Source organism: Hemiscyllium ocellatum, chromosome 10 (genome assembly GCF_020745735.1).
Source record: "Hemiscyllium ocellatum isolate sHemOce1 chromosome 10, sHemOce1.pat.X.cur, whole genome shotgun sequence".
NCBI lineage: Eukaryota > Metazoa > Chordata > Chondrichthyes > Orectolobiformes > Hemiscylliidae > Hemiscyllium > Hemiscyllium ocellatum.
In genome coordinates this window covers 18,335,922-18,361,383 of record NC_083410.1, presented here as the reverse complement: position 1 = coordinate 18,361,383, position 25,462 = coordinate 18,335,922, and the positions used below count along the sequence as shown (strand labels likewise).

General features: G+C 41.6%; 1 protein-coding gene across 1 annotated transcript in view; it reads right to left on the bottom strand.

The window, feature by feature from the left end:
- The window catches only part of pld5 (phospholipase D family member 5), a 90,028-nt gene that overhangs the window by 33,393 nt on the left and 31,173 nt on the right, over positions 1 to 25,462 (bottom strand). The window contains exons 6-8 of the mRNA XM_060830823.1: positions 10,588 to 10,785; positions 10,013 to 10,152; positions 1,873 to 2,038 (exon numbers count right to left, since the gene is read on the bottom strand). Coding sequence (XP_060686806.1) covers positions 1,873 to 2,038; positions 10,013 to 10,152; positions 10,588 to 10,785 — 504 coding nt within the window. The remainder of the gene's footprint in view (positions 1 to 1,872; positions 2,039 to 10,012; positions 10,153 to 10,587; positions 10,786 to 25,462) is intronic.

Here is a 25,462-nt window from a genome sequence, read left to right as displayed (position 1 = left end):
ACACAGACAAGTCACCAGAGGCTGGAATTGAACCTGGGACCCCGGCCTTGTAAGACAGCAGTGCTAACCACTGAGCCACCATGCCACCCCAATAGTTCTGCCAATGTTTATATTCATATTATTTCAATAAATGTTCCACTTACCCAAATTGAATCTCCCTTGTTAAAACAAAGAAATACTCATCAGCCACTCTAACAAGCTTTATTATTATGAGTAAACCTAACTACTACTAATACAACTTCCCAAAGACTAGACTTAGCTGAGTTTTCAGATTTTGTCTCTTGAGATCTCCAAAAAATTCACATTCTGGAGATTTCTGCATATGAACACTTTGTGAAACACTCTGCCAGTACAGAGCAGCACCCAAAGGAGCACAATAAATATGAACAGACAGAATAGAATGACATGCTGCACATACACATTTTGCACATCATCTTAGAGCATTTTGGGGCTGTCACCAGAGACTCTGAAGTTTTTAAGAAGTTAAACTAAAAAAAAACTCATTAACCAATCAACTATTTGTTTTCCTGTGACATCGCACTTTGACTTTTCTCAGAACACGGTCATTTCGCTCTGGAACTAGAGACTAAACTGAACTGGACTGGAGAGCTCTCTAAGGTGCTGCTGCTTGATAATCTTGGGTTCTTTCTGTCTCTTGGTCTTTTAGATGCCACTATTAGTCTTATCATCTTCTATCCTCATATTTTTAGCTGTTGCTGTCGCTCTCCAAGTCCTCCTCCTCTCTTGCTCCCACGATCCCTTGTCAAATGTTTGGCAGTTCTCTTTTTGCCATCTGTCACCTCCTTCCTACTCAGAGCCTGGTTAGCCTCATAAATTTCAGTTTAAATGGACACCTGGTCCTGCAGCCAGATTATATACCATTTTAGGTCTCAGTGAGTTATTCTTCTCCTCTCCTCTTTATATCACACTGAACTTTCTCTTCCCTTGACCTTAAATTGCAAAAGGAACAAAACGGTGAATGATTCACTATCACCTGCTTTTTGCCAGCCTCCTGATGCTAAAATGGCTCCCCTATCGGGCTAAACTTCTATCTACACCCTGAGTATTGTTAGGACGGGCTACCGTCCCCGTGTTCGTTTGAAGGAGAGAAACACTGGATCTGATTCAAAATATAAGCTGTTTACTGAGAGAGAGACGTACACAAAATACAGTGAGGTGTTTACAGCTCACTGGAGAAAGCGCCTTCTGAAATCTTTCCAAAAACCCCTGCTTGATATATTGTTCGCTAAGCTAACGCTACGTAATCACTCACACACGTGATCTCTCACAGACAAAGGCCTCCTGTGAACAGGCCTCGGCCTTGGCAGGTATCCACGAGATGGTCTGTCTTGTAAACAAGGTCTCCGAGTAAAGGCTGCCATTGTATTGGTCTGACCTTGGTAGTCCAGCTGCACAGGCAGTTTCGGTAAACAGTCCAAACAACAGCTCCACAGCGCCCCCCGATTTCCCAAGCAGCAACTACAGTTCTACCCTCCCTAGGCTTATTAGATATACATCCCAACAGTATAAAACCTTATCTAGGTGGAAAATCCAACAGGTGGTGATTCCATGTGGATGCTGAGTCCTGTGCATTCATAACTTGCATTTTTATATCATATTTAACATAGACAAGAAGCCCAAACAAAATGTGATACTCGTCCACAGAAGGTGATATAAGCACAGATAGAGTCATAGAGATGTACAGCATGGAAACAGACCCTTCGGTCCAACCCATACAACTTTGCAAAGTATCACAGAGGAGGAGAGAGAAGTGGCAAGGCAGAGAGGAGGTAATTTCAGAACAGTAAGCTAAAGCAGCTAGAGTTAAGAGATGGAGTAAGGAGGAAATCTTTGGAAGTGGACGGCACTCACCACTTCGAAGCTGCAGTTGATGGGCTCACTGCAGAACATTTTCAGGGACCATAGGAAGTTGAGCATTGGCAAGTAGGTTCCTTTCCAGCAGCTGACCAACATTCGCACCCTGACTCTCCGCAGAAACAGAGCTTCCCGCAGGCCATTATCTATCAGAGGCCAGTATCTGAAACACAGCACAAGGATTTCTTGCCTTGAGCAGAACAAACAAAACTGACAATCTGATATTTAACTATGGCAGCCTTCATTTCCAGGTTAAACTGGTATTGTACTTTGCAGAATCTAAGGAAAGAGAAAGATATGAAGATATTGTTATGACTGACCCCTGTCAAGACCAATGACTTTCAAAACAAATTTAAATATCCTGTGAACAGCTGAAAGGTTGACCCGAAAAACTTGCATACTTCAATTGTAACAAATAAGTAAAAGTAACTTTGACCAAGCTCAATTTCTACTTAAAACTAAAAAGAACACAACTTTGTACTTTTACATTTAACACAATTGAAAACTGCTCCTCAAGCAGAAACCTCAATCTCCTGAAGCTAGTCTAAAATGATTCTAAGCTCTCCTGGGTTTAGCTCTACTCTTTCCCTTTCCCAGCCTGGTAATTTCTGGGACACTGATGCCGCTGGTTGAACCAGCATTTTATTGCTTGTCCCTAGCTGTCATTGAGACTGTAAAGGGGAGCTGTATTCCTGAACTGCTGTAGGACACGTGTTGTAGGTAGACCCACAATGCTGTTAGGGAAAGAATTCCAGGAATTTGACCCAGCGACACTGAAGCAACTGCAACATATTTCCAAATCAGGATGGTGATTGGCTTGGAGGGGAACTTCCAGGTGGTGGTGTTCCCATATATCTTCTAATTGGAAATGGTCAGGATTTGAAAGGTGCTGTCTAAGGATCTTTGGTGAATTTCTGCAGTGAATCTTCGAGCTAGTACACACAATTGCTACTGAGTGTCGGTGGTGGAGGGAGTGGATGTTTGGGGATGTGGTGTTAATCAAGGAAGTTGCTTCGTCCTGAATGGTGTCGTGTTTGGATGTTTGTGGAGCTGCATTCATACAGACAAGTGGGGAATGTTCAATCACATTCTTGACTTGTGCGTTGGTGGATAGGCTTTAGGAAGTAAGGGCAATATCCAGGCTTGGGCTGAAATGTGGCAAAATAACATTTGTGCCACTCAAATGACTATCTAGCTTGAATAAGAGATAATCTAACTGCTACCTCTTGATGTTCAATGGTATAACCATCACTGAAAACCACTCCATCATCATCATGAATGTTACCACTAACCCAGAAATTGTACAGGACTCAAGACAATTATAATAGTCATGAGAGCAGGTCAGAGGTGAGGAATACTAAACTGACTCTACTCAATCATGTACATGCATTGCCATATTTGTAATAATCTAGAAATTGTTGCTTGTGTATCAGCAGCAAATGAACACAGTATTACAGAAAAAAATGGAAGGAATAAAGCCATTTGTCCCATTGTGCCCATGTAAGTTATTTACATAAGTAAATTTATTTATGATGTTTATATAATTCTTTTTAAGTTATTCAATTAGTCCTGTAGAAACATCAAGTGTGTTTTTACAGCATCATATCAACATTTCAACATAGAAATATATTTGTAAGGTTGATGCCTATGTTAAAAAAGCAATGTAATTCTTTATGACAACATCCTCATGCCCCAGTAAGCCCCCACTTTTCATCTGTGTCAAACACTGAATTGAAGTTTTCTTGATCTCATTGCCATGCATGGCACTCCATTGTCACTGGGCACCACCATTTATTGCCCTCAGTCTTTCATATAGTGTCAAGCCAAAGTCCTATCTGCCCTCTCAGGTCTGGGATTGCAGATTTCATGGCACAATTCCAGGAAGCAGTTGTTGGCATCATTACAGCTCCAGGATTGAGAATTGTTGAAAAGATTGTAAACAGACAGTCAGAATAAACGAGTCAGTAATAGTCTACCATCCTGAGACTGATGACATATCATAGGATCCATGAGAGACCCACTGTTGTTCACAATCTCTATAAACAGTTTGGGTGTCGGGACCAACTGTAACATTCACATATTTTATGACGATACCAGACCGGAGAGGAATGTAAGTCGTGAGGAAGACATAAGGAGGCTTCAAGAGGGCTGGGCAAGTCAACAGTCTAGAACATGATAAATGGACACACATTCAGTATGAAGTTATTCACTTTAGTAGAAAAAAAATCATAAAGGCAGAATATTTTTAAGCGGTGAGATGCTGTTAAGGTGTCGAGGGGATCTGATTGTCCTTGTTTATCAGTCACTAATGGCTAGGGGCAGCTGCAGCAACTCTTTGTCTTGGATCCCATCAGCTATTAATGCCTTGCTAAAGTTCACGTACACCAAATCAAATATCCTCCCCTTATTAACACTCCTGGTTACCTTCTCAAAAATTCAAAGTTATCAAACATGATCTACCTTTAACAAATCCATGCTGACTTTCCCTGATTCAGCCGTGTCTCTTCAAATGCAAATATATCCTGTCTCAGAATTCATTTTAATAACTTCTTCCCTACAACCACCTGATAAGGAGGACCGTTCCAAAAGCTAGTGCTTCCAATTAAACCTGTTGGACTATAACCTGGTGTTGCAATTTTTAACTTTGTACACCCCAGTTCAACACCGGCATCTCCAAATCATTCTTCCATATTGATGTTAAATTGACTGGCCCGTAATTTCTGGTCTAACCCTTCTTCCATCTTTTAATGATGGGACAATGTTAGCAGTCCTCTGGCCAGACAGGATTTGGGAATTACTGCTGGGGACCTGGATATTTCCTCAACAGCCTGGGATACAACTCCGCCAGGCCTCCTCACACACGAGCTGAGGTCACCATGAGTGACCCAACTTCTCAACCTTGCCCCCTCACCTGAAGTGTGGTGACCAACAGGTTAAACTCACCATCAGTTGTCTCTCTCTAATCTGAACAACCTATGGTCTGCTGGGACTTTAATGACATGACCTGACAATGGGTTTAACAAGTGTCTTGTACAAGTTCAACATCACCTCATTACTCTTGTATTCCATGCCCCAATTAATAAAGCTGAGAACATTGTAGCTTTATTTAATGTTCTCTGCATCTGACCTGCCACCTTCAATGATATGTGCACATATGTCCAAATCTTTCTGCTCCTGCACCCCCTTTAAAATTAATTCCATTATTTTATATTGTTGCTCACCAGTGCAAGAAAGAGGTAACTATAGGCCTATTAGCTGAACATCTGTATTTGCAGAAATGTTATTTGTCATAAAGAATGCATTAGCAAAGCATTTAGAAATGTACATGACAAGCAGAGTCAGGATAGCTTCACTAAAGGGGTATCATGTCTGACAAAGGAGCTACCAAGCAAGATAAAGGGGAAGCAGTCATTGCAATACATTTGGATTTCCAGAAGGTGTTTGAGATGGTGCCAAGTTATAAGCTACTTATTAAGATAACAGCTCGATGTTGGAGGCAGAAATGGAAAAGAAATCAGTTAGAGGACTAAGAGGAGAGAGTAGAGGAATGGAATTAATTGGATAGTGCTACAAAAAGAGTTAGCATAATCACAATGGATAGAGCAGCCCAACTTCTGACCTGTCTCATTCCATGATTATACAAGAAAATGGAACAAGATTTATAGCAATGTTAATCAATTTCTCCTCCCCATAAGTTCTGATGATGTACAGACAAATTAAAAGGGATAATCTACCTCTGTTATGAATGAAAACCTAACTTTATGGAAAAGTGATGCAGAAGAAGATGGTTTATAGAATACCATAGAATCATACAATGCAGAAGAGGTCCTTTGGCCCATGGAGTCTGCATTGACGAAAACTATCCTAAACGTACACTAGATCCACCTTCCACTACTTGGTCCATATTATCAAATGTTATGACAGATGTTCATCCAAATACTTTTTAAAGGTTGTGAGATTTCCCACCTCAACTACCCTCCCACACAGTGTTTGTCACATTCCCACAAACCTTTGGGTGAATTTCCTTTACCTCAAATCCCCTCTAAACCTCCTCCCATCCCCCTTATTGACCTTTCAACTAAGGAGAACAGCGGCTTTCTATTCAGTCCTCAATCTTCTTACTCACCTCAAATCAGGTCCACCTTCAGCCTTCACTGTTCTAAAGAAAACAACCCAGGCTTATCTAGCTTCCCTTCATTGCTAAACTGCTCCATCCCGGTGAATCTCCTTCACACCCCTCCAGTGCAATCACATCCTTCCTATAGTGTGGTGACCAGAACTGGGCACAGGCTATTCCAAATGTAGTTAAACCAAAGTCCTGTACAGCTCCAACAATACCTTTCTGCTTTATAATCTGTGCCTCGACTGATAAAGCCAAGTGTTCCGTACACCTTCTTAACCACCCGATTAACTTGCCTTATCACCTTCCGGGAACTGTGAACAAGCACCTCAAGTTCCCCTGAGCTTGCTCATGTCCTGCCATTCATTGAGAACTCCCTTGTCTTGTTACTTATTCCAAAATGCACACACTCACTTTTTCGGGTTAGATTCCTTCTGCCCAATCTATATCCTTCTGTAACCTAAGACCTTCTTCTCGGGCAGCCACCCAGCCAATCTTCAAGTCATCTGTAAATTTGCTTACCATCCCCTCACATCCTCATCTATATTGTTGAGCAATAAGGGACCCTAAACTGATCGGAGGTAGGCCAATGGACACTAGCCTCCAGTCACTAAAACAAACTTCTCTCACTACCCTCTGTCTCATGTCACTAAACTAATTTTGGATTCACCTTGTCAGGTTATCTGGGATTCCATAAGCTTTTATCTTCGATCCCTATGTCCCACGTGGGACCACGTCAAAGGCTTTGCTGAAATCCATATAAACCACATTAACTGCACTACCCTCCTCTATACTCTTGATCAACTTGAAAAGTTCAGTTGAATTGTTTGGGAATGACCTCCCTCTGACAAAGCCTTACTGACTATTCCTAATCAAACCTTATCTTTTCAAGTAGAGATTCATTCTGTCCTTCAGATAAACAACAATAGCTTTCCAATAGGAAAGGAGACCGTCTAGTATCAGTTCCTATGTTATGACCACTAACTGATAACAGCTCCCACAGCCATACTACATCATCATCGGCATAGCCAAACTGTCTCTGGGTCTCAGCATTCACGCAGTAAGAATGATAAAAATGATTTTAAAAATGATGAATTAAGGATGTGGGCAGATCTAAAGAATCTAACCATTATGCCATAAACTACTCAAATTCGATATAATCTCTGCAAATTGATTTCTAACTAATGTAGTTCTTTTATCGATAAGCAGTTTGACGTTGAGTATCTTGGCTTCCTGTGTACTGCCATCATAATGAGAATTCATTTGTTTCCAGTCTCCTGCAGCACTAACTAAATAATTTCAGACTGGCAATGAATAGTAAATTGCATTAATTTGTTGAACCCTGCTATAAAACCGATCTGAATTCAGGTTGCCAGTTTTCTAAATTGTGCCTGAAGCACATTAATAAAAACAGACCCTACTCAGTATAGTACACTTGTAGTAAATTCACTGTAACTGGTTTTGTAAAGTGAACAGGATTTATTTCTCACTTCATCTCACTGTTCTGACCCCGTACTCTATTGAAGGAATCACCTGATGCTGAGGGAAATGGGGTGGGGTATGACTGTAGGATGCTGGTTGCTTCATCTACCATTTTCTCTCAGGCATTGCAATCAGGTTCAATCCCCTTGTCCAAACAGTCACAATTTTGAATGAGAGAGATCGAGAGCAAGGTGTCTGGCTGTCGTAAATCTTCTCTATTCTAGATTGGCAACTGTGGTATTGGCAGCGATTTCAGCACAGACTGTGAATCAAAATCAGAATTTTACAGTTTACTCTGAGCTGGAATGGTAAGTTTAGAGCCAATGCAAACCCAAATAGGACTTAAACACAGAACAGTACAGCACTGAAACAGGCCCATCGGCCTATTAATCCCACTGCCTAGTCCACATTCCCCTATCCCCTGCTGTTTGTGTGTCTGCCTAAATGCCTCTTAAATGTTGCCATTGTACTTGCTTCAAGCACCTCCCCTGGCAACACATTCCAGGCACCTACCACACTCTGTATAAAATACTTTCCTCACACATCTCCTTTAAATTTTCCACCTCTCATCTTAAACCTAGCATTCTTAATATTTAACATTTCTACCCTGGGAAAGTGATTCTGACTATCCACGCCTCTCAATTTTAGAAATTTCCATCAGATCATCCCTCAGCCTCTGAAGTTCTAGGAAAACAATCCAAGTTTGTTCAACCTCCCCTTATTAGCTAATGTATTCCAATCCCAGTGACATCCTACTTAACCTCTTTTGCACCCTCTCCAAAGTCTCCACATCCCTCCTATAATGTGGCGACCCTAACTGTATACAGTATTCCAATTGTGGCCTAACTTAACAGCTGCAACATGACTTGGCAACTTTTACACCTAATGCCCTGATTAATGAAGGCAAGCATGCCATATACCTCATTACTACTTTATTCACTTACACTGCCACTTTCAGAGAGCAATGGACTTGTACCCAAAGATCCCTCTAAATATCAATACTCCAAAGGGTCCTACCATTTACAGTGTACTTTCCTCGTGCATTTGACCTCCCAAAATGTATCACCCACATTTGTTCCACACAAATTCCATCTGTCATTTCTCTGCCCAGCTTTCCAACTGATCTACATGCTGCTGTACCCTTTGATAATCTACATTATCCACAAATCCTCCAGTTTTTGTGTCATCCATAAACTTGATAGTCAGACCACCTACATTTTTAACCAAATCATTTATATATGTCTTCTGTGACCAAATCAATTTTGTATCCAATTTACCAACTCACCATAGATTTCCCTGGACCAGCCAGACCTTTACAAAAGCATGACAAATCAATATAGACAACATCCACTGCCCCACGCTCAATCATCTTTGATCACTTCATCAAAAACGTCAATCAAGCTTGCGAGACAATCCCTAATAAATCCATTCTTTTCCAAATCCGTGTAAATCCTGTGGCTAAGAATTCTCTCCAATAATTTCTTTCCCATTGATATAAGGCTTTGTATAATTTCCTGGATTATTCCTGTTTCCCTTCTTAAACAAAGGAAGGGCATTGCCTTTTCTCCAGTCTCCTGAGACCTCACCTGGGGCTAAAGAAGATACAAAAATCTCTGTCAGGACCCCAGCAATTTCCTCCCTTGCCTCCAAGGATAGTTCCCAATAGTTTCTGCGACTCTTCTTTGATGCTTTAAGACACCCAAAATCACCTTCTTAATACTGACATGCCCCAAAATAACTACATACTCCTCTCTAATGTTACCATCATCCATGTCCTTCTCCTTGCTGAACATCGATGTGAAGAACTTATTAAGGACCTCACCCACTGCCTCTGGCTTCAAACATAAACTCCCTCCTTTGTCCTTGAGTGGGCCAATCATGCTTGCCAAGAATATTTAATGGCCCCTTCTAGCCCTCCTAATTTCTTGTTTAGGTTAGAATCGTAGATTCATTATGATGTGGAAGCAGAGCATTTCACCCATCAAGCTTGCACCAACCCTCCTAAAAGCACACCACCCACTCCTACTCCCCTACCCTATTCCTGTAACCTTGCATTTCCCATGGCTAATCCACCCACCTGCAGCACCCTGGACACTATGGGCTATCTAGCATGGCCAAACCACCTAACCTGCACATCTTTGGACTGGGGGGAAACTGGAGCACCCGAAGGAAATCCATGCAGACATGGGAGAATATGTAAACTCCTCACAGACAGTGGAATCGAACTCGGGACTCTGGTTCTGTGAGACAGCAGTACTACTTACTGGGCCATTGTAACACCTCTTTCTATTTCTCTTCTCTGCTTCCATTACGCTCCCCAAGGGCCTTGCTTGATTTTAGTTTTCTAGACCTTAGATATGCCTTTTTCTTTTTAACAATAATTTCAATATCTTTTGTCATCCTTACCTTTCACCCTCACAGGAACATGCTGGTCTTGAACTCTGATCAACTGGCTTTTGGGCTCCAAAATTTGATATTTTATGATTAGAAATATACTATTTAAGTTAAGCCAGATAGTGAGTATGTTATACTGACCTCTGAGCATTACTGCGATTGACAAGGGGTAGAAAATCCATGACAGCCACGTCTATGAACTTCTGAGCATTGGCAATAACCCTGAGAACAGCATCGATATCTTTGGTGCGGCCACTGGGGCATAAAGGTTCAGGAGAGGTCTATGGAGACAGAAGATGTGAATTAGCAAGTGTTAAGCAAGGTTATGTCAGACGCTAATCGCCTGTATTCCATTACTTTTCTCAACACTGGCCAAGGCTACTTTCAGCTTGTACATTAGCCAGGAATGAAGTATCAAAGTAGTGTTATCATCTCTGAATGCTCTCACTTCTACAGTTGAATGCACCCCATGTAGTTCATGTTTTCTACCATATGCTGCAATCTGTCATACTCAAGGATACATGTCTCTACTGTGTGTTGATTAGGCAATGTTTGCCAGGACCAGTAGGAACACCCCACAATCATCACTAAGCAACATGCACTTATTGCTTAATATTTACTTCCAGAATTAATGAGGGGTTTCATAAAGTGTAAATCTGCTCCACTCTCTGACAAAGCTGGCAATATAATAGGTACCAAAATGAAACATTACTTACAGCTAGATAGACATCGGCTTCAAACCCATTCAGCTGTAGGTTGAGGGGGGAATGCATGCTGGAAATACCGAAGAGCTTCTTTGACCAGATTTCAGGTGGAGAGTCTCGGTACTCCAGCTGCCAATACACAGAGAAGACTTTGTGCAGGTCTAAGCCGAGGCAGCTGCAGTTGTACATGATGATACCCAACTCTTTCATCTGTGGAATTGAAGTGAATTCTGTTCAAGGCAATGCAGCAGATGGGAGTTGTCAACCTTGTTCTCTCCTACAACATATTCTACAACTACAAGGAGGCATTGCTAATAAGGCTAGATATCTTAAACAAGACGTAAAGATGGTTCAGAAGTGGGAGAATCTCTAACATGGGTGTATTTGGATTGACAATACTTCTGAAAAAAAAATTATTTTATTCACTTCTTGGGCATTGGCATCACTGGTTGGCCAGCATTTACTGCCCACCCCTAGTTGCACTGAAGACATCTTGTGACGTCAGGACAACCTAAACTGTTTTACAGTCAAACACATTTGTAATATAGTCACAGTTGTAGTCTATGAAAATACTTAGATAATTTTTGCACAGCAAACTCTTAAGCAAAAAAAAAGCATAATGTCCAGACACTCTGCTTTCTATGTTGCTGGTTGTTGGATAACTTTTCACAGATCACAGGGAAGATCTCATCTGCTCTTCTTAAAATAGTGCCATGGGATGTGCTCCTGTACTGAGAAAGCAGACATTGTCTCAATTTAACATCTCATATGAAATATGGCACCTCTGACTGTCTCCATTTCCTGTCTTGCAGTGAAGTGTCAGTCTCGATTTTTAAGCTGAAGGTTTTTTTTTTAAAAAATGGGATTTCAACCTACAAACTTTCCGACTGAGTGGTAACAGTACTGTAAACGTACCGTAACCCATACAGTAAACAGCCACCAAGTGTAAGCACAAAATTGTCTACCTCCCAAGAATACACTTTCAAGAGAAACTGAAATATTTTGAAGAACGACACATCTTCAAAGGTATATAACGTGTCACCAGAAAGTTGTGACGAGACACTTAGAAAATCTTAACGTGACCAAGCAGAGTCAGAATGGATTTCTGAAAGTAAAATCATGTTTGACAAGTCTGTTAGTTTGTGAGGATTTAACTAATGGTTTGGTTAAGAGGAACCAGTGGATGTCATGTGTTTGGATTTTCTAAAAGTATTTAAAATGCTACACAAGACGTATTACACAAGATCAGGGTTCAAGGGTATAGTTAGCATGGAGCCAGGAATGGTTAATGATCAGAAAAAAATAGTAGGAATGAACAGGGCATTTCAAGTTGTAACTAGTCGAGTGCCACAAAGAGTGTCAGTTATTTACAATCTACATTAATGACTTCAGTGAGTGGTCTGAGTGGGACATATTCAGTTTTGGTCACACTGCAAAGTTGGGTGGAAAAGTAAGCATTGAAGAGCTCACAAATCAACCACAGAAGGATTAGACAGCTGGGCTACTGGGCAATAACAGCAGATTAAATATGATGTGGACAAGTATGATAGTATCCAAGTGAAAAAAAAACACTGTTTTTTGAATGGAGGGGGTAAGGCAGTGTGCTTATTCAAAAGGAACTGTAATGTCTTTGTACATGAGGTACAGAAAGCCAACAGGAGAGGCAGTGGTCTCGTGATAATGTCACTTCGCTATTAATCAAGATGGCCAGGTTGGTACCCTTGAGCATTTGGGCTAAAGTTAGAATTAGAATCAGAATCCCTACAGTGTGGAAACAGGCCCTTTGACCCAGCATGTCCACACCAACCCTTTGAAGAGTAACCCACCCAGACCCATTCCCCTACCCTATATTTTGCCCCTACCCTACGGGCAATTTAGCGTGGCCAATTCACTTGACCTGCACATCTTTAATTTATAGGAGGAAACCAGAGCACCCGGAGGAAACCCATGCAGACACAGGGAGAATGTGCAAACTCCATACAGTCGACCAAGGCTGGAATTGAACCCAAGTCCTTAGCATACTAAGCCACCGTGCCAACTCTGTTGTGGTACATGGGGGAAAATGTGTTTTATATTTTATTTGAATTAAATTATACAGCTAGTTTCAAAAGAATAATCACAAAGCTATAAATGATTGTTGTTATAAAACCCACATGGTTCACTAATGTCATTTTGGAAATCTGCCATCCTTAACTGATCTGACCTAAAGATAACATCAGATCTATAATAATATGGTTGACATTTGACTACCTTTTTAAGTGGCCAAGTAAACCATTCAGTTTAGGGGCAATCAGGGATATGCAACAAATGTTTAACTCATGAATGAATGAAGAATAAAAGGTACAGCAAGCAATTAGGAAATGTATAAGAAAGAAATGTTTTACTACAATTATACAGAGCATTATTGAGGCCACCCTAGAGTATAGTATTCCGTTTTGGTCTCCTTCCCTAAGGGACAATGTAATTGTTGTAGAGGGAGTGCAGCTAAGGTTCAATGGAGTTATTTCTGGAATGTGGGGATTGTCCTCTGGGGAGAGATTGAATAGACAAATCCAATATTTTCTGGAATTTATAGTGAATCTAACTACCAAGAGGGGAAGAACAATAAAAAAAAGGTCAAAAACTATATAACTTGGAAATGTCGTTCACTGGTCAGGAAAGCTGAATTGAACTGCTATGTCTCATTCACCAGTTTTCCTTTCTGGGTAAAACATAAAAAAAACTTAGAGATTGGAAGGGGTAGACACTGAGAAAATGTGTCATCTGACTGGTGAATTTAGGTCACTGTGGTCAGTTGTTTAGAACTGAGATGAGGAGAAATCTACTGTCTCAAGGAATTGTGATTTGTTTCTTACTGAACTCAGAAAGCTCAGTTGTTGAGTACAGTCAATAAACAGAGCAGTGGATTCGTTTGGTACTCAGGGAATTAACAAATATGAGGATAAGGCAGGCAAGGGGAGTTCAAGTAAGATCAGTTGCAACCTTATTGAGTAGCTGAGCAAGCTCAAAAGGAGCCAAATGACTTACTGCTGCTCCTATTTCAGATGCCCTTGTGTTCCAAAAAAACACAAAACCATAAACTGCGGTTCATAGTAAACATGAACACACATGGATCATTTTTATGGGAATGCAATTGGATACAGTCCAGAAATTCTCTTCAGATATTCGTGGCTTATATAAAAATGAAAAGGTTAAGCTTCAATCTTATTTAATTACATTCTCTGTCAATTGCTTCAAATACTTTACAAACAAAAATGAGCACAATTTATGTTATCACCTAAGACTGAATGGTCTCGCTGACTGAAAGATTGATCTGTGTAGTCTGTGAGGAATACAGAATTTTAACATTGGCAGGTTTGACAATCTAAAAGCAAGAGAAAAGGATTTTTACAAATGAAAGACAGTGGATGATTGCGCTGCATGCAGAATCAACTTTATTCTAATAATGTATTAGCTCAATAAAAAGGTGATTGAGCTATCTGTACATTAACAGGGTATTAACAGTAAGGCCACCTGCCCCCAGGATTAGCCTGGAGTCAGCAGGAATTTAAAATTAGTCTCAAATATGGTGCTGTGAGCAACTCAGAAACAAAATAATATGGACATTTAAAAAGCTATCTTTCTGAAAGTTGAGACACATTGCCAAAGGTCTTTCTCTTGCACTCATCAGGCCAAATTTCAAGTGATAATGACTTATAATAAGGAGAAAAGGTGCTGATGGAGGTCAACAACTTGACAAACTGTACGCTAGTTTTCATTTGCTTTAATAATTTAACATTTAAGATTGGCATTGGGGCAATTCAAAAGATGTTCACTAGGCAGATTCCTGAATGGGTTGACTTGTCAAGAATGGTAAACAGGTTAGGTTTTTATTCATTGGAGTTTGGAAGAATGAGGAGTGATCTTATTAATATACACGAGATTCTGAGGGAGCTTGGCAGGGAAGCTGTCGAGAAGATATTTCCATGAATGAACTAGAGAACATAGTTAAAAGAATAAAGAAACAGTCATTTAAAACAGAAATGCAAAGGAATTTCTTCTGAGGGGAATGAATATAGAGAATTTTTAACCCCAGAGAATTGTGGAGGAGAGATCACCAAGTATTTTAGATTCGATTCCCAACAGTGTGGCAATAGGCCCTTTGGCCCAACAAGTCCACACCGACTCTCCAGACCCATTTCCATCTGACTAAAACACCTAACACTATGGGCAATTTAGCATGGCCAGTTCACCTGATCTGCACATCTTTGGACACAGGGAGAATATGCAAACTCCACACAGGCAGTCACCAGAGGCTGGAGTCAAACCCCGGTCCCTGGTGCTGTGAGGCAGCAGTGCTAACCACTGAGCCACCACGTCACTCACCGTATTTAATATTAAGGAGTTGAGCGCACAAGGAGTTGGCACATAGAAGGAGTTAAGGCCTGGAACAGATCAGCCATGAGCTAACAGAATGGTGGGTCAGGTTTGAGAGACTGAATGGCCTACACATTCTGATTTCTTTTATTCTTATGTAACTTCCCCAGTCAAGATGCTGTTGTTTAATAATTGTATTGTTCTTGAAGCCAGTTTAGTGGTTGGAAAACATAACCTAGGCTGACTCTTTAGTGCAATATTGATCAAATGCTGCACTGTTGAGGGTGCCATATCCCAGACAAGGCGTTAAAATGGGGCTTAGAATGCTCTCTCTAAGGCCATTTCAGAGTGGAGTTATAGGACAGTCACATTTCTATAGGTCTAGAGTCACATGTAGGCCAGACTGGCTCAGAGAGTTCCCTCCCTAAAGGGGCATTAGTGAACCAGGTAGTTTTTATAACAATGCGCTGTAGACACAAACTCAATTTCAGACTTATTAATTGAATTTATATTCCACCAGCTGCCAGGATGGGATTTGAACTCAAATCAACACAGGAATAGACTTGTCATTCAGTCTAATTGACAGAGAATGTAATTAAAAGAGATTGAAGTTTAACCTTTCATTTTTACATCAGCCAGAGACGCCTGAAGAGAATTTCTGGATTGTATTCAATTGTATTCCCATAAAAGTGATCTATTGTATGTGTGTGTTTACTATGAACTGCAGTTTATGGTTTTGCGCTTTCTTCGAACACAATAGCCTCTAGATTACTAGCTTAGTAACATTTCTGAAATAACTCCACAGAGGTTGGTATCCAGTCACCAAGTCCCCCTTTATTTACACACAGAGTCCTTGACACTGATCCAGCTCCCTCAGAGCCAGCTCTCCGAGTGAACAGAACCTCAGACACTCCTGTTTATAGCTATCAGCCAAGGCTCCCTGATTGGAGCAGATTAACAGCCCCAACCAGAGAACTCGTATTCTATGTCATCCACCTGGCTGACCTTATTACAATCACTACAATTATCACCATGTCATCTTCTCCACCTTAAAAACACTTGGCCATCTATGAACTTGTAGGTTTTGATTGATAAAATATTTTATTCTTGGTCCAAAGTTACAGCTGCCAGAAGTTCTCCTCCCAATTACTGTTTTGTTCTGCCAAAGGTCAGGCTTCTTAGCTGATCTAAGTTTGCCAGGCCAGTTTCCAATGCTATATGAAATACGGCAATTGCACAGTTTTTGCCAGTTATCAATACATGGGTCCAAATTACATTTGACTTTTACAATCATTCATTATTGTTAAACGGATGGAATCGCAGCAGTATCAGGCCAGAGTTAAAAGGGGGATCCAGTCTGTAATTTTAGACTGGGATTGTAAAACACGTTCGCCGTAAAAAGTTATTTATGATTTTTTCTCATCGTGAATAACAAAAGCATTCAGCCAATGAATCATGAACGCTTGCTAAATTTCATAGTGTAAATCGCCTCACAACAATACTGCTGCATTGTTACAAGAACAGTAATATTAGGAATGTCAACTTCTGAAAATACGTGAGTAAAATTTGTGTATGATTGAATACTCTTCACTTACCTTTATGAATGCCATTCTAATCTCCATCCAGGACATTTGATTAACACCCTCTCCATCACCTTAAACATCCACTCTCTCCACCAGTGCTGCACAGAAGCAGCAGAAGGTACTGCCCATAGGGTACACTGCAGCAACTCACCCAGGCCACTAAGTGTGGTAGTGGAGAGAGAGCGCTTGATCAGATAGTTGAGTGCAATCCGTCCTTATCAGATATCCACACATTACAAGGCTTCTTTGAAAGTAACAGCCAAAATTACAACTACTGCTGTTTAGAATGATAAGAATAACAGTCAAGCCACCAAGTCATACACCATACTGATCAGAAAACAAAATCATTGCTGGGTCAAAATGCTGGAACTCACTCCCTAACCACACTGTGGATATAACTGCACAACATGATTTGCTGCTTTAAGATTATAAGATACAGGAGCAGAATTTGGCCATTCAGCCCATCAGTTCTGTGCCACTATTTGATTGTAGCAGATATAGTTCTCAACCCCTTTCTTCTCCCAGTATCCTTTGATCTCCTTATTATTCAAGAACGTATCAATCTCTATCTTAAATACACTCAATGACTTGGATTCCACAGCCATCAACAACACATTCACACTCTGGCTGAAGAGATTCCTCCTCCTCTCAGTTTGAAAGGGTTGACCCTTCATCCACAGTATTTTGCTTTATTTTGGAAGACTGAGATGAAATGACACTATTTCTGTAACACAGAGGAGGGGCTCAGAGGGCTGTGATGCCTGACTGGTGCCCGGTTTGGGACATCTCCTCAGGGGCAAAGGGGAATGTAGTGGTCTTTGCCTTTCTACTTGCTAGTCATCTGGACAGAACTAGGAAAGAGGTTCTGAATACAGAGTATGAGGAACTCAGCTAAATTAAAAAGCAGAATCTCAGGGAGGTTATAAACTCTAGATTATTACCTGAGCCAAATTCAAATTGGCGTATAAAATTTAGAAAAATTAATACGGGGTTCAAAGACTAGAATGGGAGAAGTGGGCTGTAGTATATGGGAGAAAGTGAGGACTGCAAATGCTGGAGACCAGAGTTGAAAGATGTGATGCTGGAAAAACACAGCAGGCCAGGCAGCATCCGAGGAGTAGGAGAATTGACGTTTCGGGCATAAGCCCTTCTTCAGGAAGCCTCGATTCTCCTGCTCCTCGGATGCTGTGTCGTTTATGGGACACTAGCAGCAGTGCTGTGGAAAGTTAGGGCTGTTCTCTTGGGACAGTCTACGTTCCAACATTGCTGGGTTCAGTGTTCTTATAAGCTGTATAAGTAGAGAACCAGAGAGAGTTTTAAACTAAATGGCCAGGGCCAAGGCATCAAATGTGGCAAGATGTGCTGTCTCTTTGACACAGGATAATAGAGCAAAATAATATGGGAAATCAGGTCAGAGAACAGCTAGAAGGAACAGAAAGGAAAAACCTAGGAATATCCCAAGGCTGGAATGGTGACTCAGTGATTAGCATTGCTGCCTCAGAGCGTCAGAGACCCAGGTTCGATTCCAGCCTCAGGTGACTGTGCAGAGTTTGCACATTCTCCCAGTGTCTGCATGGGTTTGCTTCAGTTTCCTCCTACATTCCAAAGACGTGCAGGTTAAGTGAATTGGCCATGCTAAATTGCCCGTGTTCAGGGATGTGTAGGTTAGTCTAATCAACCTGGGTACAACTTCAAAAATACTCAAGAAGCTTGACACCATCCTCCTGTTCTGAATACAGAACCTCTTTCCCAATTCTATCTGGATCACTGGTAACTAGAAAGGCAAAGACCACTGCATTCTCCTTCGCCCCCTGAGGAGATGTCCCAAACCGGGCACCAGTCAGGCATCCACAGCCCTCTGAGCCCCTCCTCTGTGTTCCAGAAAATAGTGTCAATTCACGTCAGTCTTCCAAAATAAAGCAAAATACTGTGGATACTGGAAATTTGAAATACGTAGAGAGAACGTTGAAGAAACTCAGCAGGTCTGGCAGCGTTTATGAAGAGAGAAATAGAGTTAACGTTTGGAATCCAGTGTGGAACTTGGAGAATCCTTTGCAGTCAAGGCCTGACCACTATCTACAAGGCACTAGTCTGGAGTGTGATGGAATACTCCACACTTGCCTGGATGGTGCAACTTCAAAAATACTCAAGAAGCTTGACACCATCCAGGTCAAAACAACCCACAGTTGAGGACTCTGGGTCTGTTCTCAGTGGAATTAAGAAGGATGAGGGGAGTTCTAATTGAAACAATGGAACAATGAGATGCTTGGGTAGAGACGTGGAGAAGATGTTTCCATCAGTACTAGGACAAGAGGGCACAGTCTCAGAATGAAGGGACAACAATTTGAAACTGGGATGAGGATGAATTTCTTCAGCCAGAGGGTGGTGAACGTGTTGTTGATCAGTCAGGGGTAAATGTAGGGTAGGGGAATGGGTCTGGGTGGGTTACTCCTCAGAGGGTTGGTGTGGACTTGTTGGGCAAAATGCCCTGTTTCCACACAGTAGGGATTCTATGATTCTATGAAGACTTTCAAAGATACCAAAACACAAAACTAACAAAGTAAACAAATTGTTGGGTGCACATTGAGGGAAATAGTAATGATCTGATCATCATTACAAGGATGTGGTATCAGGAGGATAAGGATTGAGTCCTGAATATTATACAACATTCGAGAAGATTGTATAGATAGGGGGTGGTACTGTTAATCAAGGATGGCATTTGTGCAATAGTTAGAGATGACATTCATTCAGGAGATGAGAATGGAGAATTGGTTTCAGTCAGACAAGGAATAGTAAAGAAATAAGTTGTTACTTAAAGGGTGTACAGGCCTCCCAACAGTAAATACAATACAGAACAAATAAAAAGAAAATTACAGCACAGGAACATGCTCTTCAGCCCTCCAAGCCTGTGCTGATCCAGATCTTTTATCTGGACCTGCTGCCTATTTTCTAAAGATCTGCATCTCTTTGCTCCCTGCCCATTCATGTATCTATCAAGATATATCTTAAATGACATGACTGTTCCCACCTCTACCTTCTCCACTGTTAATGTGCTCCAGGCCCCCACCACCCTCTGCATAAAGAACTTTCAACGCATATCTCCCCTCAACCTTTCCCCTCTCACTTTGAACTCATGACCCATAGTAATTGAGTTCTGCACCCTGGGACAAAAGCTTCTTGCTATCCACCCGGTCTATTCCTCTCATGATTTTGTAGACCTCAATCAGATCCCTCCTCAACCTCTGTCTTTCTAATGAAAATAATCCTAAGCAATTTAACCCCTCTTCACAGCTAGCACCCTTAATACCAGGCAACATCCTGGTGAACCTCCTCTGCACCCTCTCCAAAGCATCCATATCCTTTTGGTAATGTGGTGACTAGAACTGTATGCAGTATTCCAAATGCGGCCAAACCAAAGTCCTATACAACTGGAACATGACCTGCCAACTCTTGTAATCAATACCCCATCCAATGAAGGAAAGCATGCCGTATGCCTTCTTGATCACCTTACTGACCTGCATTGCCACCTTGGGGAAACAATGGACCTGAACACCTAAATCACTCTGTACATCAATTTTCCCCAGGACTTTTCCATTTACTGTATAGTTTGCTCTTGAATTGGATCTTCCAAAATGCATCACCTTGCAGTTGCCCGGATTGAACTCCATCTGCCATTTCTCTGCCCATCTCTACAATCTATTTATATTCTACTGTACTCTCTGATAGTCCCCTTCACTATCTGCTACTCCACCAATCTTGGCATCATCTGCAAGCTTACTAATCAGGCAACTGATACCTTCCTATACACACACACACACACACACACACACACACACACACACACACACACACACACACACACACACACACACACACACACACACACGTCCCAGGATGGATCCCTGTGGAACACCACTGGTCACAGGACTTCATTTTGAGATATTCCCTTCCACTTTTACTGTCTCCTCGTGCCCAGCCAGTTCTCTATCCATCTAGCTAGTACACCCCAGGACCCCATACAACTTCACTTCCTCCATCAGCTTATCATGGGCTTTTGCCCGAAATGTCGAATTCCCTTTTCCTTGGATGCTGCCTGACCTGCCGCACTTTAACCAGCAAAACATTTTCAGCTCTGATCTCCAGCATCTGCAGACCTCACTTTTTACTCGAACCTTATTAAATGCTTTACTGAAGTCCATGTATAGGACATCAACAGCTCTTCCATCATTAATCAACTTTGTCACCTCCCCAAAGAATTCTATTAGGTTTGTAAGACATGACCTTCGCTGCACAAAACCATGCTGCCCATTACTGATAAGCCCATTTTCTTCCAAATGGAAATATATCCTATCCCTCAGTATCTTCTCCAGCAGTTTCCCTATCACTGACATCAGGCTCACCAATCTATAATTACCTGGAGTATCCCTGCTACCCTTCTTAAACAAGGGGACAACATTAGCAATTCTCCAGCCCTCTGGGACCTCACCAGTGCTCAAGGATGCTGCAAAGATATCTGGTTAAGCCCAGCTATTTCCTCTCTCACTTCCTTCAGTAACCTGGGATAGATCCCGTCCGGACATGGGGACTTGTCTATCTTAATCCCTTTTAGAGTACCTAAAACATCCTCTTTCCTTATGCTGACTTGACCTAGAGTACTCAAAAGATCTATTCCTAACCTCAACATCCGTCATGTCCCTCTCTTCAGTGAATACCGAATATACTGAAGGGTATAGTATTAAAGTAAAAAATATTGGAAGCTTGTGATAAAGGGGCAATGGATGACAATAATCTAGATATAAACCAGAAAAATCAGACTGACAGGAGTAGACTTGATGAGGAGTTCACAGAATACTTTTGAGATAGTCCCTTAGAGGAGAATGAAATGAAATTGAGCAGAGAGCAGGTTATTTTAGGCTTGCTATTATAAAATACATCAGGATTAATTAATGACCTCAGAGTAAAGACACCCCATAGGTAGCATCAAACACAATATAATTAAATTTTTAACTTTAATTTAAATTAAATTTTACTTCAGCTTGAATGGAGCTAAGATTGTTTCCCTTATTCAAGTTGAAAATATCAATGAAGTCATGAAAACGGAGGTAACCAAAGTGAACTGACTTTCAGGAGCATGGGATAGGTCAGCAAGTAAAGTTATACTAAGTTAAAATCACCATTGTCATAGAGCACCATAAAACTGCTCTGTCATTAGATAGAGACAGAGAGAGAGAGACAGACAGACAGAGACCTGAGAGTCACCATGCCTCAGGTGAGGGGTTAGGTTGTGAAGGCAGGGCCTTTACGATGATCACAGTTAGTCAGGCAATTTAACTCATGCTGTTACAGAGCCACGCAGCACAGAAACAGACCCCTCAGTCTAACTTGTCCATGCTGACCAAGTTTCCCAAACTAAACTGGTCCCATTTGCCTGTATTTGGCCCATATCCTTCTAAACTTTTCCCATTCATGTAGCTGTCCAAATGTCTTTTAGATATGATTACTGTACCTACCACTTCCCCTGGCATTTCATTTCTCATATGCAGCAGTATCTGTGAGAAAAGGTTCTCCCTTAGGACCCTTTCACCTCTCACCTTAAAAATATGCCCTCTGGTTTTGAATTCCCCCACTCTAGGGAAAAGACCTTTGCTATTCACCCTATCCACACCAGTCATGATTTTATAAAGCTCTACAAAAAGGTCACCCCTCAACCTCCTATGTTCTCTGAAAAATGTTCCAGCTTATCCTATAACTCAAATACTCCAATCCTAACTCAAATCAGCCATCCAGCCAATGAACTAACTGACCCCATTAGGTCAATAAAGACAAAGTGGAATGCATTTAAGAGGCTATTTCAGAATAGTCAGAATAAAAATGTTCCTACTGAAGGGGGTTGGTTAGCTGGATGGCTGGTTACAATTGCAGAGCAATGCCAATCTCCAGGATTTCATTCCAATACTGGTTGAGGTCACCATGAAGGACTGAGGCAATGGTGACCCCCAGGTTGAACTCACCACTCGTCCATCTTTCTGTAATGAGACAGTAGCCTATGGACCTCGGACGAGGAAAATATTTACCTTCTACTCCACACACTTTCTCACTGTAAAGCAAAATTCTAAAGGAAGGGTCCACCATCCATGGTGCACTAAAACATTAGGGAAGACAAAACTCAGGGCAAAAGCAAACAATTGTGCAAATTTGAGCAGCACATCAGATGATTGGACAGAACGCAAAGTTGGCAGAAAATCACCAACAGGTTCACAAAGAGAAAGAACTTAGTGTATGGGAGGGAGCTAGCTGGACATTTAAAATGGTAAGTCTGAAAAAGCTTAACAAGGTGGATATGGAAAAGTTGTCTACTTTTAGGGGTATGTCCAAAACCAGGCAGCACAGTTTTAAAATTCAGCATCACCTTTTTAGGACAGGAGATGAGGAGAAATCTCTTCCTCTCAAGGAACTGTGCAGCTTTGGAACTCGGCCTCAGAAAGGTGTGGACGTGGGGTCATTAAATAATTTTAAGGCAGAGGAAGATAGATTCTTCATGGGTATTGAAGGCTAGTAGGAGTGGATGCTGTGTTCCTGCTAATCTGTCCTTAAACTCGGTTTTTAGAGAGAGAGAGAGAGAGAGAGAGAGAGAGAGAGAGAATTGCAGGAGTTTAATCCATTGATACTGAAGAAATGGTGGTCTACTCCTTAGTCAGGATGGTGAGTGGCTTGGAGATGATATAATGAATTAATATCTAACAAAAAAGGATGGATCAAGGTTTAAAGAAGAGAGTTATTCAAGCAGATGATTCATCGTCATATTGATGCAATAAATGTTCAACTTTTCCCATTGCAAGTTAATACAGCAGTATAGAATATAAACTTTGTCCTTATAATTATAGCACATGCATTCCTACACATGAATATCATTGCCAAGAGTGTTCATCAAAACATATGGATGTAATTGCAAAACCATCTCAGTCACAAACTACATGAAAATTTAAATGAGGCCATGGGTATGAAGAGAAAAGACATGGTGTTCTTGCAGCAGTTCGAATCACATAGCTCTGTGGCCAACACAGGAATGAAGTGCAACTTTCAAAACTTTTTAAACTTTAATGTCAACAATAAATACTCTTGTGAATTTTTTTTCAAAGTGCTTTGGAATGCTATGATATAAACCAAAAGAACATCAACATTTGTAAGACAGAACTTCTTATTAAATCCCTTTGACCAACAATGTGCCATATAAGTTCTTTCACACAATTAACTCAAGAATATCCAAAAGTCAACCTACTCTATTATCACTACCATCCAGAAAGGATAAGGACAACAAACAAGGGGGTCACCACCACCTGCAAGGACACTCCAAGACACTCACCATCCTGATTTGGAAATATATTGCTGTTCCTTAGCTGTCATCGGGTTAAAATCCTGGAATTCCCTCTCTAAGGGCATTGTGGGTCTACCCAGAGCAACATCCAAAAAGGCATTTCATCACTACCTTCTCAAGACTAAGTAGGGATCGGCAATAAATGCTAGTCCAGCCAACAGGGCTCATGCCTCATGAGTGAATTACAATAATGTCTCTCCTGGAATCGTGTCAATCTGCCTTCTGCTCTGCCTGAGGGTGATCTGGAGGCCAGTATCATAAGACTGATCCTATTGGATGAAAAGTTCATTAAACCAAATTAATCTCCCTTCTGTCAGCTTATCCCTGGAAGGGCGTCTCCATTTGCTGCTTCTCTAGAGTTTATGGCAGTGCACCTAGTAGCATTTTTAATGCACCAACGGTGTGACATTCAGAGAGGGAAGCTTAGGAGGGTTGACGAATACAAACATTCTGAGAAACAGCAGGTAACATGTAGGTCACCTCCAGCTACTGCCATTGGGCTCTGCACCTGTATTGATGAAGGGCTTATGCCCAAAACATCGATTCTCCAGATCCTCAGGTGCTGCCTGACCTGCTGTGCTTTTCCAGCACCACACACTCAGACTTGTGTTGATACTACCCCAGGGAGCCCAACTATTAAAGGCCAAGAGGGCAGCAGTCTATACACTGTCCTTCCAGGCCAAAACATTGGTATAAATAGCACTGTCTAACCTAACCCCTATTGTCCTAGGAGCTGCAATTTGTGATTCTGAGGAGGAGATCTCATTGCCTCTTGGATACAGGCTGTTTGCTGGTGTGCAGAAGGTTCCTCCAGGCTCCACTGATATATAGACTGAGAGTTACAGGGTACAAACCTCTGCTCCAGCTGGTGAGCTTGGAGGCAGGAAACTAGGAGAGGTGATCTCAGACCTGAAGTCCCACGTATCCCATTACCACCAGAATTAAGTGCTGGGCGGGAACGCTCATGACTGACTTCCTGCCCCCCACAGCTAAATAATGCCCAATTCGTGACCATTGTGTCAATGCTGGGATTAACCCAACTGTGACAGGCATATTGCCAGTGCTGTGGGTCAAAGCTGTTAGCTGGGGAGGGTATCTCCTCCAGCCTGGCACCTCCATGATCCTGGGATTCTTGGAGAATCGTTCTGACAGTAGCAAGAGCTGCTGGCTTCTGATTACCTGGCGGGAATTCCACCTCTAGTTTCCATTCCAGAGGGTAGGCCCCCTGGCGGACTTGCCACTGCCTGATTGGCGTGAGGTTCAGTGAGCCTTCTGCAAAGTAGGCACCTCCAGCCACCAGGCAAGACACCACAATAAGGCTCCACCTACAGATACCATTTGACTCGTGCATAGAGACTGACTGCAGAGCCTGCAACATGTCAATGATATTTCTCAAACTTTCTTGTTTTCAGATGAATGGCCATGAGATGTAGAATCAACAGCATCCCTCACGTTCTGCTGGGAGGATATCACCCACTTCTTCAAATTCATTTTGACACTGTGGATCACCTCCTGCTACACCCTTACCAAAGTGGTTGAACTTATATTGGGTGACCATAATTGAGTAAACGCA